Consider the following 21376-nt stretch of genomic DNA (forward strand, 5'->3'; position numbering starts at 1 on the left):
AAAGATGTGGTCTACTTTGAACAGTCTACTTGGGAGAAACAAACATTCTAAACTCCCTGATTTTTTCACTGATAGCTCTGGTGCCAAAATCACTAATCCACATGAAATTGCCACCAAATTCAACGAGTTCTTCACCAACATTGGAACTAACCTTGCTGATAAAATTCCATCTCCTGACAGGGATTTTCAGGCTCGATCCACGCCTTCCATAATGAACTGACACCAATTTTTTTCAGGAATATCTTGTTTTCAAGACTGGGAAATAAAAAAGTTTATTTAATTGGCTTACTACGCTAAATAATTCATTATTATTCATGACTTGCCCAACCTGGTGGTGTAAAGTGCTCCCCATAACATATGAATATTATGCAATAACACAATGGCTAATTTAAATAAGAATGTGGCACATGCAAATAAGGGATTGCCCTTTCCAGGAATTGCTCCATGCTTTGGTGCTCCTATTAGAAAGGAGGAATATCCCTGAACAACATCAACAATCGACACGCATGAAAGCTTGCCTTGAAGTTTTAAACACTTTTTCGTTCTCTTTCGAGGCTATTATATGGCTTCGTCAAATGATGCGCTAGCGAAGCTAAGATTAAGAAAGGCCCATGGTATGTCTGCCATGTCTGGAGCCACTGAATGTAGCAGAACATGCAGGCATGATCATGATGGCAGGGTAAGCTTTAAAATCGAATATTGAAGTGTTTTTTTGAACAGGGGCCGGGCTGTCAACTCTAGCATTGGTCGTGAGTCTCACGCACATGACGCACTTTCTCACGGTCTCACGCCAAGGTAGTATAATCACACAGAAGTAGTAAATCTCACGCAAAAAGATGAAAAATGAGTAAAATCTCACCAGGGTTCGCAGGTTTTTGCCTCAGGTGGAAAAAACCACAAACAGTTTTGCCAGTTTTTGCCTGCAAAAATGGCAAAAACTAAAAAAGTGATTTATAATGTGGTTTTTTAATCTCAAAATAAATTATTAAGTAAAAAAAAATTATTTTGTTTTAAGGACTTGATAAGAAAAAAAATTATTGAATGATTCATTAAAAGTTTGGTGTTACCGTACTGTTTATGTATGAGCTTTCTGTGTTTCTTTTTAACATTTGAGTGACTATATGAGTTTTTGCCAGTTTTTGCCGGTTAAAACCACCTGGGCAAAAAGTGGCAAAAACAGGTTTTTGCCAGTTTTTGCCACTTTGCTGGCAAATACAGGTTTTTGCCGGCAAAAACTGAACCCTGAATCTCATGCATTTGCCATAGTCATGAATAATTTGTTGCCCCCCCCCCCGGCTTTTTCAAACTCTAGAGCGCCATGGCTCAAATCATGATGGGTCAAAATGAACATTGTCATTGGAGTCGTCGGCAAATCCCGGTACGCCTCTGTCTCACGCCAAGCAATTACAAAAAGTTGACAGCCCTGATATTGAATACCGGTATTAAAGGGGCATTTCGTGATCCACAGCCTCATCCCCCACTTTTCTCAAAAAAGTTGAGATTTTTATATCACTGGAAACCTCTGGCTACATAATGTTTATGTACAAAATATTTCTTGCAGATTAATTCGCTTTTGCAAAGATATCGTGAAATTTGAATTTCGTTCTGGTGCACCAGAACGAAATTACAACGCATTGTCTATGGAGCAGTGTAATACACATACATGTAATCATGCATAACTCACAAACGCAAAATCGGAATCAACTGAAATTTTGGGAATAGGCTTTTTTCGTGGATATGTACTGAAAAATGTCATAAAAAGAGGATGCTAGGATCACGAAATACTCCTTTAAAGCCATATTAAAACATTTGCTGAGAAGAACGCCCTCAAAAAAATTTTAAATTCAGGTTTTTACACAATTGTAATGTACTTTAGTAAACAAAGATTCTCTGCAAAAATCAAGACTTTAGGTGCTGTAGTTTTGTCAAAATCCGTGATTTTGAATAAACCGCCGGAATGTGTTGTTCATAGCACACCCCTACGTACACGGCGTGCGGGGCACACACACACACGCCAGAGAATCGTACTGTATTACAACCGCCGGAGTAATTGGCGCTAGTGGTAAATTCCAATTTTCTTTGCTTTACCTTACCTGTTCGGCTCAAAATTAAAAGGGGACATATATCTGGCAGTAAAACCTAACATTTTATGGAAAATAAATACTTAATCTATTTTTAAAGAAATGTTATAATATGGCTTTAAATGTTTTACATCCACAATGACATTGTGTAAATCGGCATACGACTACGTGTACGGCAAGCCATTGGGGTCATAACGTGCAGGTAGCTACGCGCAGCTTATTTAAACCTACATGCAGCCGTTTGACCAATCACAATCGTAAATTCAATCACATGGTTGGGTCTTTACCTGCGCGTGGCATACATATGTATGTTGCAATTTATCCTCTTGTCACAAATATTACGTTGTTAATTTTTGTGAGTGAAAATATCTGTCTAGTATATCAGCAATGAAATGGTAGGTGCTAAGTTTGAACAGCATGATGATTGTTCTATATCTCATATTATCTCAGTCCATATTTACACCAGCTACAGTGGCATGTGACCTTGCTTTCCCTGCAATATCTTTACACAGGGCTGTACATCAGTAGTAGTAGTTAGCACTTACAGTGCTATCTCAAGTTTCTCAAGTGAAAATTTCTAAAGAATATAAGCAATAAAAGGGTATATATATAGCTGCTAAGCAATATCTGAACAGAACGTCAGAAGGAGGATTCTATTTACTCTGTCAATATACAGTGGCATGTGACCTTCGCTATCCCTGTAATGTCTTTAATCAGTGCTTTGCATTGATAGTTGTTGTTGTTTGACCTTTTTAGCCAGACATTAGCAACATGTTCTCTTGGCACATGCTGTGATTTGACATCCTTACCCGCTCGTTATATAATTCCGTAAATTAATTATAAGATAATAATCGTGAACGAGGATAGCTAGCACTATACCACGCGCAGCTAAAAACCCATCCATGTGATTAAATTGACAATTTTGATTGGTCAAATGGCTGCACATAGCTTTAATAAGCTGCGCTAGCTACCTGCATGTTAATGACCCCAATAGCTTGCCATATATACGTGCATGATTAGACTGCGGAACTCAAGTCTTCAATGATAGTCAGTCATTTATCTATTGGTCGTTATATGACTATCATTTGAAGACTGAGTTCTTATGATACATCTTCCGAGGAGCAGTTTCAGACAATAGCTCGGGATTATTGGGGCAGAGGTTATCTTTTGAATTCTTTCATGACCACTGAAGCATAATAGTCATGCCTGTCAAGGACACTCGGCGTGAATTGAAAGACCACATGTGTCACTCGCCACAAAAGAATGTCCAAAGTCATAAGACACCAACTTGGTGTCTTTCCGCTCCTCGGAATATGATGCTTAAGGTCTAGGACTAGTGCATGACGTGTGTGTCCAACTTAAACCCGGAATACAAATCATGAAATGTGTCACCATAAACACGTACAAATTGGGAATTGTAGGCAGCCAAATTAATGAAATGCAAATTCAAAGGACATGTGATTGTATAAAGTTGCAATAAGTTTTTAAATATGCATATACTGTAGTAGGTATGCCAGGTGAATTCAAATTTGCCATCAAACTGCATTATTTTATATCAAATTATCCTGGGTAGTGATACATCCATTACCTCAAGTAGGACTAGAGTTCAACTAGCTCGTGCCCTCCATGATCACCACTCGCCTCATCTTCTCCATCAAAACAACAACGTACACCCAGTAGTTTAGTGAAAACGTACCCGGGTGATCAACTTCCAGAGCATATTCGCCAAGAGGGAAGTGTTTTGGAGCCTGTTGGAATTTACCAGGCCTGACATCATCATGGGCTGTGAAACATGGCTGAAACCGTGTGTGGAGCAAGGTGAAAATTTTCCGCCTGGTTATAGTGTACGGTGTACAGAAAGGACAGGAAGGATCGTTATGGAGGAGCCTTATGGGCATTACCAACAGCCTTATTAGTCATCAGATATCAGTTGACGTTGATGCAGACTTTGTTGCAGCCAAAGTAAGGAATGGAAACAATGACATCATCCTTGGTGCAGCCTACCGCCCTACTAATAATGATCAGAAGTACTTGGACAATTTGAATCGGGCCATCAAAAACTTGTGTACCTCCAACCCAAGCGCACCTGTCTGGATCGGCGGCGATATGAACTTACCGGATATTGATTGCAGATTGTCAATTTCCCCACTAGGGGAGATAATACCTTGGACTTGATCGCAACAAACCGACCATCTTTAGTGAAGCAATGTGTTGGCATGCCAGGTCTGAGTGACCATGATGTTGTATTCTTGGAAATGAGTGCATGTGCCTACGGGAAGAAGCCTCCACAACGTAAGATCTTGCTCTGGAAACAAGCTGACTTGGATAGTATTCGCACAGACGCCAAGGCATGGTCTTAAAATACACCACATCAACTCCAGTTGAGACCCTTGCGCCAATAAAAGGATTAGGGATTAATCTAATGTGATAATCACAACCAGGCACATGTAGCTTCCACGAGTGTAGAGACAGAGAGAGAGAGCCCATCCAGGCTCAGTGCACCTTAAGGGCACACAACTATGAATCAACTGGCGTAACTACCTCTTTCTCTCTTTTTTTTTTTTTTTTTTTTTTTTAAAAAAAATCACTTTCCTCACAAGGAAGTGAGGATAACACTACTAAACAACTACTACTAACAACTGACTTGCAGAAACCAATCTAACAGCTTATGTGAATGAAGACACTGCTGGTTAGAACACTCAAAATAGGCAATGTGCCAACAGTCAATAACATCAACAGTTCAAGAGTCTTTTTGTCTGCAATGACAAACTGACATTTAACATGAATGTAAAATGGTTCAAAGTTCAAAGAAGTAAACGTCAGTTCCAGAGTTTTCTTTTAGAATTCCAAATGACATACGTAAATCAGTTCAAAGTTCAATGAAGTGACCATATAGGAGGACACCGATGATGGATTAATGTCATAGTACACAGTGACCTGTCCATTTAGTTTAACACATAGTCTTTCAGGTGCTCAGGAAGTTTGTGAGGGCGAGCGGAACGCCTTTGTGTGAGCAATGGTGGCATGATCTCAGGGCCAACCATACTAGCTTGGGGGATACTTTCACTAACCTCACTGCTGTTACCGGTACATGGATTAGACTGTGCAACCAAACCGGAGGTATTGCTGGAGCTATGACCGCTATCGCGCAAGGGATCGCGAGGATCTGACTCAGAACTGGGGTGCGAATGATTAGCATTCCTGGGCAGGGGGTCACAAGTAGCAGGTGTGGACAACTCGCCAGGTATGAAAGGAGGCTCTGGAGGAGTACATTCAGGGACCACTTCAACAAACTCGAATCCTCGGTGGGTGGAGACGACTTGGGAAAGGGACGAGAATCCAGGTCAGGATAATACTGGACCTTAAAGCACTCAGATTTCTTGATACGATAAGAAGTATTCCGAAGCTGAGAACCCACAAATTTGCGGATGTTGCACCATGGGCCTTCGATAGTAGTGACTAAGTAGCGGTCTCTAGCATGAGATTTCTTGCGATCTGAGTAGAGGTAGACAAGATCACCAACCTCCAACTCTGCTGCTGGGGAGGCAGAGGCTAATGGGGCCTTTGAATGAGCACTGTGTGGGTGGTTGGCTTTTCGCAAGGCATGCTGGGCCTGAATCATTTGACAATCAGTGAAAGGAACCTGCTCATTGGTAAACTGGTCTCGCTGAAACCACATCTCACGGGCTGAAAGACCTCGGGATCTGATGCGAGTATTAAGGGCTGCAGTAGCAATGGCAAGTGATAATGCTGTAGCCGGACCACCTGTAGAATCTTGTCTGAGCAACTCATCTTCAAGCTCACGAATGGCTTTCTCAGCAACAGGATTCTTGTTATTATTTTTAATACGACCGATCTCAACCGATAGATGGTAACGTGTGAGAAGTTTGTCATTGGCGAGTCGAACAAACCCTGGTGCTGGGTCAGTACGAATGACTGCAGGGGGCCATCAAGTGGACGAAGTTCAATGCACAATTGAATCAGGGCATCACGCAACGTGCCATGTTGTTCATTCTCGACAATGCAAGAAGCTGTGTAGGACGTTGAGGTTTCGCGCAGCACAAGGACTAGCTGGCGGCTACGCTTCAGGATATCAGCTGCAAAAGAAATGCCAACTGCATCGGGAGGGTCACTTGAGGACTGCTCGATCAATGTCTTAGGGGCATTGGAACAGAGAAGCACACTGGTAACAAGTTGATGTCACTTGATCAATAGCCTTGTCCATATCAAGAGCATAAAAGTAACGCTGGGTCACCAAACTGAGCTGATGTTTGGAGGGATGGTCAAGTTGGATGTGCAGGGCAGTGAGAAGACCATTTAAGACCTGTCTGGGAACAACGATACAATCGCGAGTTGGGGACAATGGTTAATCACGACGAACAACAAGTAGGCCATCTCTAGCGATAGATGCAACCTGCAAATAGCGCTTCACATCTTTGACAGAAGTAGCTTTCTTTGAAGGGCGAGTGCCCTGAACTAGATGAGCATGTGTTCGTCGCAGATCCGGGCATTCCTGCTGAATAGCATGCCAGGCTGCTTTGCTGGCAAAGGGGAGCTTAGCTTTCCCGGACAGAATGTCATGTGCGGAAACACGAAGGACGGTTGCTTCCTCTTCACGTTTGATAAAGGAGCATATTTGACAAGTGGGCTCAGTGCAGTCAGGGGCATTACGACTAGCAAAGTCTGAGGGGGTGTTAGCTGATCCTGCAAGATGACGAACAGATGCTTGGAAACGACTGACAGTGGAGAGGAATGTGGACACGCCGAGGACTGGCTGAAAACTCACCCGGCAGAGCTTTTCATATGCCTGAACACAAGGTTTGCTGTCAGTGAGGATACATGTCTTGTGTTTGGACTGAATAACATATGGACTGAAGTGCTTGGTGGAGGCAGAAATAGACAGCGCCTCAATTTCGTGAGGGTAACCATGTTGGCTGTCGATCACGCAATTTAGCACTGAAGAACCCGGCGAGGAAGAGTTTGTCATTGCGGAAATATACAATGTCGACCCAATGCTATGTTTCTTCACGGATCCATCAGTAATGATCCAAAGCTGATCATTGGGATGGGGAAGTGTGACTGCCCTAGCGGAAGACAGTGCTGCTTGAGCCTTGTGAAAAGCAGTATGCAGACTATCAGACCATGTAAGCTCTTCAGTTGATTGGTGCCCTGCAATAGCATCATCTAATGGGGCTACCAGACTGGCACAATTCTGAATGACACGGGCCAGAACCTTGTATGCACCGATGAAGGACCGCATGCCACCAACTTTGCTTGGAGGCGAGCAGCTGGAAAGTGTGGCGATGCTATGGGGGCTAGCACAAAGGGTTCCATTTGACCAAATCCAACCCAGAATTACTGTCTTTTGGGGGCAAATGACTGTTTTGGAAGCAGAAAGAGCGTAACCCAGACTTAGACAAAGCTTGCAAAACTTGACGCCAACTCTCAACAAGTTCATCCACAGTATTACCACCACAGTACAAGTCATCAGCGAGTTTTGCTACGACACCTTTCTCTAAGAGGTCACCAAGGACACGACACATCAGTTCCTCAAGGGCTGTTTCAGAACCTGGCATACCCATGGCACACCGTGTATACACACGCACCCACGAAAGGGAGTTGCAACACCACAGTATTTCATGGACTCATGGGATAAAGGGATTTGGTAGAAAGCACTAGTCAAGTCAGTGGCAATCAAATACTTCCATTTGGCAATTGAACGCAATGTTGAGTCCACATTGGGCATTAGAGAGGGTTGTGGCTTGCTATATCTACCGACATCAGCAAATGCAGTAACCAGACGAAAGCCTCCATGAGGCTTCTTGACAAGAAAGGACGGGTTAAGGTATTCGACACACACACCGACATCTTCAGGTCTAGCAAAGACGCCTGCTTTTTCAAGCTGATCAAACTTTGATTGCAACTCTTGGAGTTTATCCTGTGCATACAATGGGAGACGACCTTTGCGTTGGGGGGGGGGGGGTTGGACCGGGCCCATATTAACCACAGATTTGAAAGGGCCGACAGCACCATTGTAACCTGGGAAACTAGGGTCAAAAACCTCATCGTACTCATCGAGAAGACTGCGGAAGTTGGATTGCTCACAAGTGCCAAGTATACCATCTGGGTCAAGGGCAACAGCAGCTGAGTAGTTAACCGGTGAACTGGGCTTTGGGACACTGACTGATGCTGCTGCAGCAGTGTGTGATGGCTTAGAAGTTAGTGATGGTGAAAAAACAGTGTGTATCTGGCCAAGATGTTCATGCTTTCTGATGACAAGTGGCACACCAGTATTGTTGGGAATGCGAACCCTGCCTGCAATACTTGTAATTACATCAGGCTTGGGCCAGGCTTGTTTGGGCGGTAGGAACCTACCGAGCGGGGTATTGATCAACACGGGGCTCAATGGCAAAAGTAGCATCTGATTCAACGATGTCTGCAGGGAGATTTACCTCAACGTATGAGCCTGGCCATATGGTAGTGTTTTGAGAAGGTCCACGAAGTATATGGGCACGACGAACAGTGTGCTGGGATTTGGGGCTCTTGTTGGCGCCATAAGTGATAATTGTACCATCTGTCAAGATGATTTGGTTCTTAGCAGGGCTTAATTGCGACATCATTGCATTTCATGAAGGGAATACCTGCAAGGATTTCTTCGTCAAGGTCTCTAACAACTAGACCTTTAAAGACAAAGGAGTGTCTGTCACGAGTAAAGGTGAGGGTTGTTTCCCCAACTACCCCAGCTTGACGGGCAGACTGCGAACTCTGATGAATGGGGCATCCTAATCGTTGGACAGTGTTTTCGCGAATGAGATTACCAGTGGATCCACTGTCAATGGTGATGCGGACCGCATGGTGCTTGTGGAATGCATCTACATAAGGAGACTGATCAACATGAATTCGCAGCGCTGTCTGAACATTGGGCTGCGCACTAAGGTTAGATTGATCAAATAAGGCGCATGCTAAATCTGAGTCGCTGTCACAATCATCAAGGATGTTACACTGTTGTGCAGAACTATCTCATTTTGGAAAATGGATCTCATTTTGAAAATCATCTCAAATTGGATAGAATTGAGACCCAATTTGAGAATGAATTTGAGTACCAATATGAGATCCATAATCACCCAATTGGTGCTTTATACATTGGTGCTACCAAATGTTTGTCATTTCATGGTCAAAGAGGTTGGGGATCATCAAAATTGTATTTTTGACAGAGCAAGGCCTAATTACTCCAATTTAATAGCTGAAATAGTATTGGGAATTTTGTGCTTGCAGGTCAGGTTTCTCTGCCAAGAAGACAAGGTCAATTTACTATGAAACATCTTATTATTGATACATACTTCAAATGTATGCATCCCACTTTAAATATAAGGGTTTTACTTCAGTTTTCACTGCACAAATTATTTCCACATTACTTATAGCTGTTAATTGTTCTTTTAATTTTTTGTAGCAAACAACCTGAAACCAACTATCCTCCTGGAATTTATAAGTCCTTGTTACTGATTGAGTTTGCAATTTTCCAAGTGATTTTATGAGTACATTGTATTCAGATTTTAAGTTTGTGAGATATTCTGATGTTTTAAATAATTTGAAAAACATTCTCTTGATTTTTTTTTTGCTTTGGAAAGGAACAAGAAAAACATTTTTAGTTCAACTTTACCATATGGTCACCTTGTGTATACACAAAAGACCATGAACAGCAATTAAACCCATACTTGACCATGAGAAGTCTAAACACTGGTTCCATCTATGGTTCCATACAGTACCATACTTCATCTACTATAATAGTTAGCAACTTAGCACCCAATAAACCCTAATTGGGTGGATTATATCTCAATTTGCCACTCAAATTGGATCTCATATTGGATCTCAAATTGCTTCTCAAATCTATTCAATTTGAGACGATTACAAATATGAGATCCATTTTCCAAAATGAGATACTTTTGAATATCAGTGTTAAGCTGACGAGCGCGGGCCAGGTATTTTCTGTCCTTTTCAGGGAGGTACGAGCACTCGCTTAAGAAATGCGCATGGTCATGCCGACCAGCTTGCTCACACAGAGGGCAGGATTTACCAAATGATTTCTTAGCTTTCAATTTAGGCATCGGTCTACGCTGACTACTAGTGCGCATGCTGCGAGCAGCATCGTTTGAGCTCAGCTCATCCAGGAGCGAATCCAGAGCTTAAGAAATTTCGGCTTTGATAGAAGCCAAGGTGCGGGATCTTAGCTCTGTACCGTGCATCGCTGCTTTACTAATCGGGGCAGATCAGGGTTTATAAGACGCAACCACGCTAACACTACAAAGTTTTCGAGTGTAGGCGTAATCTCCTCATCTTCATCGATGACTTGGTCATGGTGACTGATGCCGCCTCCTTCACGCATGAGGTTGTCTTCGGTGAATGCTACTAGACGCTGGTACAAGTCCTCTGGCCGTTCATCAGGGCCAAGGGTAATATTGTTGAACTCTAGGAAGTGGCCACCTGTTGATTGGAAGCCAAAATGGAGACGGATGGCTTGCCATATCGTTTTCAGGCTGGTGCAGTTTTTGAGTATTGTATTTCGTGAGATAATTGGACAATAGTTGGCTATTTGTCCAAGCATAAGCTCAATGCAGCATTTTTCTGGACTGCTGTTTTCCTTTGGGCTTCCTGTATGTCCTCACCGTCGTTAGTGAGACCTCGAAGAGGGGAAGTTTTTGACTTTTTTCCCATACCGCTCCTTCAACCAAGTAGGGAGAAAAGCTTGGGTCTAATGACAGTGTATACTGGAGGTTATGTTTCCAGCTTTCAAATGAGTTTATTGTTTCGTTTTTTTGTTAGAGGCCATTGCTTGGCGCACGATGTGTTGTGGCCATTGCTGATTGTTTTACACTCGTGTATGTGAACCAGAATAAAAGCTAATATGCAGCCTTGCAGGCTTAAGCTTACTGTTTTAAGCTTACTGGTCGCTCACAGTCTTGTGAAAGATCACACATTTAGGGTTCAAGATGACCACCAATTTCGTCAGGAAGGTCAGCTGAGAGACTTCAGAGATGACTGGTTTCGAATCCAAGCTGTCACCACGCCAATAAAAGGATTAGGGATTAATCTAATGTGATAATCACAACCAGGCACATGTAGCTTCCACGAGTGTAGAGACAGAGAGAGAGAGCCCAACCAGGCTCAGTGCACCTTAAGGGCACACAACTATGAATCAACTGGCGTTGCTGTATCAATTCAGGAAGCCTTGGGTAGTTTAGTTGACAATCATAAACCATCCAAGACCTGCTCATCAAGATACAGCCAATGCTGGTTTGACACAACCACCAAGCGCATGTGTCGTAAGAAATCCAGGGCTTTTAAGAAGGCCAGGCATACCAACAAGGCAAGAGACTGGCGTCGGTATCATAACATCAAGAAACAAACTCAACAGGCCTGTCTCCCGGGCCTGTCGCCAGACTTACAATCAGTACTTGTCAGACATCATTGACAGTGATCCTGATGGCAACAAGAAGCTGGGTGCTTTTTCAAAAATGATGCTAAAAGTGCATATTTTTAACTGTTGTTTAAATCTTAATTATATGATGATGTTAATAATTTTATTTGTACTTTGTTTATTAATACATTTTGAATGTTATGTTATGTCCACGGCCCCAATGAAGAACAACTTTGTTGATTTGGGCTTCCGTGGTGAAATAAAAAGCTTCCTATCCTATCCTATCCTATCCTACATTGTATGTATTGGATCCGCTACAACCTTGTTGACATCAACTGGCGTGATCACCTAACCGAGTCATCATCCAAGACCAGAGGGCACGCATCCAGATTCACCTTGCTGCACTGCAGCACACAGGTATATGCCTCATTAAGGGAGGTTGATTTTGGAACTGGGGTCTGAAACAAGTGGAGATATCTGTGAATCCATGTAGAAACACCATTGCAACAAGTCATTTTTGTGGAAATTACTGTAATTTTTGAGGAAATCCAAATATATTTTGGAAAATAAACCTGTCGAATTCGGCAACCTTGCATAGTGTTATACTATGGGAGATTATGGGCTGATTTATAAGTACTTGTATTTAGGAATTATAAACACAGCCCAGCTCATTATTTGGTATCAGTCTATTTTTACATTGAAGGCAAAGGTTTCTTTTCTCTATTGATGGCACAATATCATCAGTATAAGTTCCAAAATCTAATGATTATATGATGTCACCATCAATTGTCTTAAATTGCTATTTAGGCCTATGTCAATTTTAGGAACGGTACAAGGTCAAATGAAAAGCCGTCAGTAATAGAAGCAGGATGTGAAGATGTTGAGGGTATAGTTTGTGTTTATGAAAAATAGGATAATGAAACAACCAACCTATGTAATTTAGTAGAACATGGTAATTTTCATGTAATTTTTCCCACAATCATGTGAAGATCTCATAGGCCTACTCTGTTGGAGTAAAAAAAATACCTTTACATCCACTATTACAGGGCAATTACCATGTTATACTAGGCCTATATAGATTGGATGAACCAAACCAATCTTCCTTGATAAAGAAGTTTCCAGTGTCTTGAAGGAGTTCAACAGTGTTCATACCCTGAAAGCTGACTGGTGCAGTGGGAGGTCTCGTGACAGTTTTAGAAAATGAAATTAAGATGAAACTACACACCATTGGCTGTTCACTTCATCAGAATGAGCTTCCTTTCAGAGCAGTATTTTAAGCACCTTGATGGCAGTACTAAAAGTCCATCCGCTTTCACTGACCCCCTGGGAAAATTGTGTGAAACTGAACATCAGGATCTGCCACAGGTGAATTTCACAAAGGTGAAGGCCCCCCTTGATCAGATGGAATTTGATGAAGATTCACTGGATGATCTCAGTAGTCACACTGACCAGAGGCTTCTGTTAGAGTATGTTCATGGGATCTAGGTCAGCCCAAGATTTGCAGCCTAGAAGATAGGACCAATGAATCATGCAATGGTTGACATTGGTAATAAGACTGATGTGTCTGTGGACCAGAGGTGCTTATACTGCAGAAATACAAGAAAGGCTTCACCATGCTATCAAGTTCATTGTTGAAGTGTATGCAGTAAGTTGGTTTGAGATCAAAAGGGACAGCAAGTTCCATAACCAGCAGCTGTACATTTTTAACATGATCCAGAGGATCAAACTGCATTCTGAAGAGATCCAATCTATCGCTTTCAGCTAGAACATCAAGTACAATGCATTTGCATTGCTTCCTGAGAATGTACTGTACTCCATCATGGTGAAGTCTGATGATTTAGAAGAAACTGCACCCAAGAAAGTCTTGCCTATCACAAGAGCCAGCAAAGAAGCACTTAAAGAAGATCACACCAATTAATACTGGGATCTGTGAACCAGCTCTGACAGAAAACATTCCTGACCAGGTGCTTCAAGTGGTGAAGGTGAAGTGGGGTCATTGAAATTGAGAACTATATATTATGTTATTGTTGATGTTAGAATGACATAATTATAGCTTGTATGGATAACGTTGGAAAAAATTTTAAGTTAAACATAATGAGCAAGAAAGCGGTATATTTTAGGGTTGAAGAGTACAAAAATACAGCTCTCCCAGGGGTTATGGGGTTAAATTTGAAAATGATTTTGTGGCATCTGATACATAATGGTTATTTTTCACATCAATGTAATGAAACAGTATTCACATGTAAAATATTGATACCAAAAAAAGTTGCAAAAATGTAGGAACTTAATATCACATACAAACTTCCCATAGTAAATGTTGTGCAAAGCTGCCGAATTCGACAGGCTTATTTTTGAAAATTAAAATGGATTTCCTCAAAAAGTGCTTGATGGTAGAATTTTTTTCTTTGCATGGTAGTTATTGTTATGGCAAGTCACAGATATCTCCATTTGTTTCAAATCAAATATCTAAAAAAAGTTGAAAATCAACCTCCCTTAATGCCTCATCCTTCTTCCCCCGGACAAGCAGAGATTGGAACAACCTGGCATTTGATTCTGCTCACCTAGCTTCCCTCAACGCATTCAAGACTGCGTTGCTGGGGCCAACCACCTACCCTGCACCAGAGGACCAGGACTGTTTTACTTGCACCTGTATATATTTGCACCAAGATAAGGTTGCGTCACAAACTTGTTCCACACACATGCATATGTGCTTCCGCAGTGCAAATTATCTTCATCCAGATGAAGCAGCACTTTACCGGAAGAAGAAAGCCCTTGAGTAAAGAAAGCCAAAACTGAAAACCTTTTTGTCATAGCACTTTCTGTAGCAAAGTTACATCTTGTCAAAGATTGACTTTCATCAAAAAGATTCAGCTAACAAAACAGCATTTCAGTGGTGTTTCTAGATCTTAGTCTCATCGTTGCTATTGTTCATGTGTTTTTCGGTCGGACCGGTGCGATTTTTTGCACCGGAGGTGATTTGTTCTGTTAAAATGTTGAAATTTGGATGAGTCAACTGCACATCTTTTGAGCAAGATTTGCCTATTTTGGACAGTCTAAAATGTTGCTGAAGTGTAATTTTACTTTTTTTAGCAACATTTTTGATGCAATCACCTGTTGTGATCATCAGCTGTGACTGTGTTTACTTCTGAACTTCCATTGCTTTACACGGTATGATGCTTCAGCGAATCCGACTAGATTTTGACTGCAATGGCCTCTACCGGGGGTCTCTAGCCTAGAATGTGAAGCTACATGGTGAGCAAATTCTTGGCTAGACTTCTCGAGCAAACATCATCTTGATCAAAAAGACAGTTTAGTTGTTGTGTTGGAATATACTAGAACATGTGTACATAATACACAAACATGGTTCAATTACTTACGGTCCTGAAAGTAAACCTGCACTATAACAAATTATGTCAAACTGTTGTCACCGTAGCACTGTAAGTTTTTGGGGAAAATAATGAAACCATACAATAGGTCAAAATGGTTATCATGGCTTCTGTTCCATATTATATAATTTGTTTAAAAGCAATTGCAACATGTTTTATTAAACTATAAAATTGTTGCAAAAAGTCATAATTACCCAGGAGTTAATTAAAATTGCAAATGTAACAAAGTTCTGCTAATTAAAATGTGACAAAGTAGCATTTTCTGTCCTTGACATGTCACCATTGCAAGTCATTTTTTGAATGCCAATCTAAATTGGTCAAAAATAATTTGCTACATTATAAACCTTACTTATCCCAATTATCTTTTACAATTTAATTAAAAAATGTTTTTGGTTTCCTATTCATTGCACATATTTTCTGACATTAAAACATGTCATATTAAAAGGTTATGACAAAAGTTATCCTTTTTCACTTTTTATTGAAAGAATTCATGTAAATCAACACATTAAAATAGTTTATATTGGTCTTTAAAAAAGCCCTTGACTTTATTGTGTTTTCAGTCATATGGTCTACTCCCATTTTGTGTGCAATATGAAGTTCATGTATGACATTCCGATGTTGAATTTGTGAGTCCAAAACAAAATTTAGATGAAATATTTCGCAGTTTAGAGCCTATACAAAATATGTGTAATTTAGCATAATTTAGGGGCATGTTTTCAGTGACCACTTCCTAAATAAACCAATTTCTTTGTCACCAATTTTACCCTCCCCCATAGGCTCAAAATTATTGCACAGCCCCATTAGCATGCTTAGTAGGGCGATTAACAAGAAGTATTCTGTCGACGTCGGTTTTTAAAACATCATAATTAAGAACGGTACCATACTAAAAGTTTTGAATTTCTTTCCTCTTTCCTCTTATTATTTTAGTCAAGTGCTGATAGAAGAGGTTCTTCTCCCAGAAGATATCTCCGATCACTTTCACCTAGAAGACAGCAAAGAAGACATTCAAGATCACCTTTACCACACACAAAATCCAGGGAACGATCAAGATCCCCTGCCAAATTACCACAGAGACATAGTAAATCACCAAGCAGGCACAAAAGATCACGAAGTAGGTCGCCATGGAGACGAAAGACATCACCACACAGGTCAAGAAGTAGACATAGCAGATCTAGGTCATGTTCAAGAGAGAGATCACCAAGGCAACGGCAGAGATTATTTTCAAACTCATCAGTTGGATCAAGTAAGTGTAAGATTATTCTCTTCAAATAGACTTAAACTTGTTTTTGCAATAGATTTGCCCTTTAAGGTAAGTGATCCCATCTTGTGAACGCAGGAACTCACAATCTTGAGCTTCATGAATAACCTGCTGAATGATGTAGCTCCCCTGTTCTCTCCTTTGAAAATATGTTACTATGGTGAAACTGCTACCGTATTTAAAACCTTACATGAAATTGGTTATTTCTTGTGGTTTCAGCCTCTTTTTTCCCCAAAGAATATTGACTCAAAATTGCCATGTACATGTATGTAGCAGTATGGTATTTTGATTTGTCTCTCATGAAAGGAAAGTAGTGGCGTTTTTTTGACTTTAGCCAAAAATTGAACAACAATTTTCATTTTTAAGCTTAAACACAGCGCTTAGTGCACATTTTTGGCACAACATGTTACATGTATGCAGAATGCAAACAACTACACATTTAGAATTGAATTTTAGCAAAATTATCTGGCGGTGCACTATTTGCCCTCCATGCACGACATGTATGCAAACAGTACGGTACCTACACTTTGGTTCTACTTCTACCTCATTGTTTTTTCTTTGCAATGGGTGACATTAAAAATATATAAGATATAGTTATATTGAAGTGGAGTGTTGCATTATATTGTTCCCCAAATTTTGACACCGATCAGCAGTTTTCTTGTTATTGGTTTTTTTCTACTTTTGACCATCCTCTTTTTTTCAAATTGCTTAAAACTTCAAAAAAGACAAATCAGGTTCCAAAAGACTAATCAAGTTTTTCTCCTTTTACTTTTTTACTTTGTCAGGAGATTCTACAGACATACTTGATCCAAGAAGAATGACAGACATTGTCAAGCACATTGAATCAGGAGATGCAAGCCTCAAAACTGTTAAACTACTTGCTGTATTGGGCCAAATGTTAAGAGAGAAAGAGGAATTGAAAGCAGGACATGATAGACATAGTGCTACTGCATCTTCAATGCCAGATGGGAGTCTGTCGGCACCATCTACAACAGGACATCAGGCTAGCTATGATTGGCCACAAAACACATCAACTTCTGCTACAGGAGGATACACAAATATTCAACGGCCAATGCAATCTCATTACAGCACCCAACCGTATACAACAAATTGGCCGACAATGACCTATGACAGATCTGTAGTGACTGGAATGAGTGCAGGCATGAATACATCCTCCACTTACACAGATTGCACAAACGCATCATCAGCAAATACTAGTGGTAATGCACCAACAACTCAAACCTATACAGCTGCTGTGAATACAAATTATCCACACCAGGGCACACTGTATTCCCACAATGCAACAGGATATTCACAGCAACATACTATTCCTATGTTACCTGGAAGGCAAACTCCTCCTTGTAAACCAGACTTACTCTCACCTAAGTTGACTCCTACTCAGAAGAACTTATTATCAGATTGGCAAATGATCACGGATAGTAGTGTTAGAAATACTGATTTGGCTCCACAGACACAGAGAGGAAGGAATGTCTCGGAGGTGATAGATGATTTAGGGTTGTCAAAATCAAATCAACATGATGCTACACAGGTATGTTGGAATCACAGAAATAAGTAAGAGAATCAAGACTCTGCCATGTTTGTGTGTCGCTCATGGGGAGCAAAATAAAGACTGCACAAAAAGTATACATGTACGTAATGCAGCCATTTTAAATACGCCTACAGCTTCAGAACTATTAATTGTATTCATCACAATGTTTTGACATAGAAGAAGAATGATGTATTTACACACATTTTGATGCCCCATTTGCCCAATTTTGTTCAATATTAACAACACAGCAGTGTTTTGAAAGAAAAATACCCGAATTTAAAAGTTGCAGCTACATGTATTTGTATTGATTTTAAGTCAGCACAAAGATAATGGCGGGCTTTATACGTGCTACAATGGGTGCATAATAACCATTGATCGCTCTAAACTGCAACTTTTAAATTTGGGTTTTGTTCTGTAACAGCACTTACTGTGTTGTTAATATTGAATGACATTGGACAAATGGGATATCAAAATGCGCGTAAAGCCCGGTCCCCGCACTCCGTGCATCCGTGGGTATTCATGCTCGTCGAAAATTTTGCGAAATAAGGGGTGTTTTCAGATGAAGAAACGCGATTCGCGAAACACACAAAAAAAAGGAGTGTTTATTCAAACCATGTGTTCGCGAAATTTTAGAAAAGGGTATTTTCATCGAGCAGCATACGCGTTTCTTCCAGAACTTGGGTATATTAGAAATATCGTTCGCGTTTTAGTGAAAATAGGGTATTGTCAAAGGGCAAATAATTCGCGAAATCGTTAAAAAAAGGGGTGTTTTTCCCTTAAAAACTTCGCGAAATGAGATGCAAAAGGGGGTGTTTTTAAAGTTCACCGACAAGCATGAATACCCGTGGATGCACGGAGTGCGGGGACCGGGGCGTAAAGACATTATCTTTCGTTCTGTGTCAAAATATTGTGAATACATTTTAACAGTTCTGAAGCTATAGGCATATTTATAACAGCTACGTTTCTTTTTGTGCAATCTTTAGTTTACTTCCAGATTATTTCATGTGCCAGGCAAACTTTTCATGCATAAAAAGGGAGCAAAAAAACAATATAAGGAATTTAGCAATAGCATGCATGGTATACTGGACAAGTTGATGATGAAAAAAAAATGCAAATTTACAAGAATCAACTTTGATTCATAGAAATCTTTCACAAAGCTTTATGATTATCGCTTCTTAGCTGCTTGGTTTTCATCATTCAAATTAATGTGCTTGAAGCACTGATTAACATGAGATCCCAGATCAACCAGAATAGTGTACTCACACTTGTGAGCAAGTGGTGTGAATGAAGAAAGTTTTGTTTTTTAAAAAAACTTCAAGAGACATATTGATGCTGATGATGAATCTCAAATTTATGAGGCAGTTTTTATATCTAGGCAAGATGTTTTGTACAGAAATCACAAAAGTTTTTAACAGCTTTCACTTTGTTCTTCTCTTTGATCATAATTACCGCATTTGTTCCATTAAGCACCCAGGGCGCTTAACAAAGTAATTTTGGGTGGGCGCTTATTTTTTACATCAAAGTAATTTTGGGTGAGTACTTATTTTTTACATAAAAAAATGGACCAAACTATTCATCCATCATCAGCAGTGTGCCATATTTTCCAGACCCTGATCCAGATTTGCATGGGCAGATAATAATATTGCAGTTTGCTTGTTGTAAAGTCAGTGAGTGGATGCTTATACATGTAAGAGCATGGGCAGGTAATGGAACGAATATGGTAAGTTGTCTTTTGTCCCTTCATTACAGCAATCTCCTTCCTGCCTCTTGTACATGTATCTGCAAGGCTTGTCAATCTGACTAAAATAGACCTGCTACTCTACTTGAATCATAAGTTGTTTTTTCTCCCTGCATTTCAGGAATCTTCAAGGCTTGTCAATCTGACTAAAATAGACCTGCTACACTACTTTAATCATAAGTTGTTTTTTCTCTGCATTTCAGGAATCTCCTTCCTGTCTCTTGTATCTGCAAGGCTTGTCAATCTGACTAAAATAGACCTGCTACTCTACTTTAATCATAAGTTGTTTTTTCTCTGCATTTCAGGAATCTCCTTCCTGTCTCTTGTATCTGCAAGGCTTGTCAATCTGACTAAAATAGACCTGCTACTCTACTTTAGTTATAAGTTGTCTTTTGTCCCTTCATTACAGCAATCTCCTTCCTGTCTCTTGTATCTACAAGGCTTGTCTAGTCTGACCAAAATGGACCTGCTACACTATTTAAATCATAAATTATCCCTGCATTTCAGGAATCTTCTTCCTGCCTCTTGTATCTACAAGGCTTATCATTCTGTCTAAAATAGACCTGCTACTCTACTTTCATAAGTTGTTTTTTTCTCCCTGCATTTTAGGAATCTCCTCGCTGCCTCTTGTATCTGCAAGGCTTGTCAATCTGACTAAAATAGACCTGCTACTCTACTTTAATCATAAGTTGTTTTTTCTCTGCATTTTAGGAATCTCCTCGCTGCCTCTTGTATCTGCAAGGCTTGTCAATCTGTCTAAAATAGACCTGCTACTATAAGTTGTCTTTTGTCCCTTCATTACAGCAATCTCCTTCCTGCCTCTTGTATCTACAAGTAGGGATGACCAATGAACCATCAACTTGATTAGAACACTCCCATAAACATGCAGGGAGCTCAACTGTGCACTGCTTGCACAGACATTTCTAAATTGATCTCATTCTTTTATTTTTCAATATTTTTCTGTAAAGATTGGGGAAGTTAATGCCAATTATATTTTGTAACTATCTTGCAAATTACAGCAACATAACTTATTTCATTTTCCTGTAAGTGTGAGTCAAAACTGGTCCATCGCCACAGTGCACTTAATTGCCAGTGGCTGAGTTCAGCACTGCTCAAGAATGGCACAAAATATTCATGTCAATAATTTCAGGTGAAAAACGTGGCCTACTGAGCTGTAATTTGGCAGAGTTGCCAGTAATACCTCTATCATAACCTCTGTAAAAAGGTTAAAAAATTGAACAAGTAGATCTCGAGTTACAAATTAAATCACCAGCTTCCCTTTGGAATTTCCATACTCCTTTCGAATCATGCTAAGAAGACACCTTTCTGAACATAAATGTGAAGTTTCGTGCCCATTTGATGTATTTTTCACCTGATTTCAACCCTAAACGTTTTCTTATATTTAGGCCTATTCCATATACAACTTGCTGCTGGCTATACCTTGTTTAGAACTTTCAAAAGAAGTACCTGAATGTGCAACCATAACTGTTTCAAAATAGCCCGCGAAAGTCATGCAGATGCAGGTAACTCCGAGGTCATGTATTGAATTGTTTTGAATGAGGAATACTACAGGAACCAGCACCTTTTGTTAGAAGTCACACATGAGCATGATGAGTGAAGTGGATAACCTCTATTGTTGTGAATGAGTCAATGACCTTCAATGACACTTAAGATTTAATTTGCATACACCTACTAATTGGTCATATTTAAACCCAATAACATTGAAATTTTTGGTTGTGAAAAAAAAAGTTTACCTGGACTTAGTGCAAATTTGATTTTGTGCCATATCGGCCATCTTGGATGATTTTTGGCAAAATGTTCTCTAAATGCATGATTTCAATGCCTCGGTTTAAAAAAATAATTTATGCCATTGACTAGTAAAGTGCCATTTCATAAGAAACCCTTTGATACTTTCACAATATGCTTGTTTCATGTTTGCATATATGTGA

General features: G+C 40.2%; 1 protein-coding gene across 1 annotated transcript in view; it reads left to right on the forward strand.

Annotated features, from left to right (window-relative positions):
- The first annotated feature begins 513 nt into the window (after positions 1–513).
- LOC140144802 (uncharacterized) overlaps positions 514–21376 on the forward strand; it is a 34583-nt gene continuing 13720 nt past the window's right edge. Inside the window, exons 1-3 of the mRNA XM_072166603.1 lie at positions 514–679; positions 15810–16125; positions 16926–17689. Coding sequence (XP_072022704.1) covers positions 563–679; positions 15810–16125; positions 16926–17689 — 1197 coding nt within the window. The 5' untranslated portion in view covers positions 514–562. The remainder of the gene's footprint in view (positions 680–15809; positions 16126–16925; positions 17690–21376) is intronic.

The sequence above is a fragment of the Amphiura filiformis genome, unplaced genomic scaffold (genome assembly GCF_039555335.1).
Source record: "Amphiura filiformis unplaced genomic scaffold, Afil_fr2py scaffold_82, whole genome shotgun sequence".
Classification (NCBI taxonomy): domain Eukaryota; kingdom Metazoa; phylum Echinodermata; class Ophiuroidea; order Amphilepidida; family Amphiuridae; genus Amphiura; species Amphiura filiformis.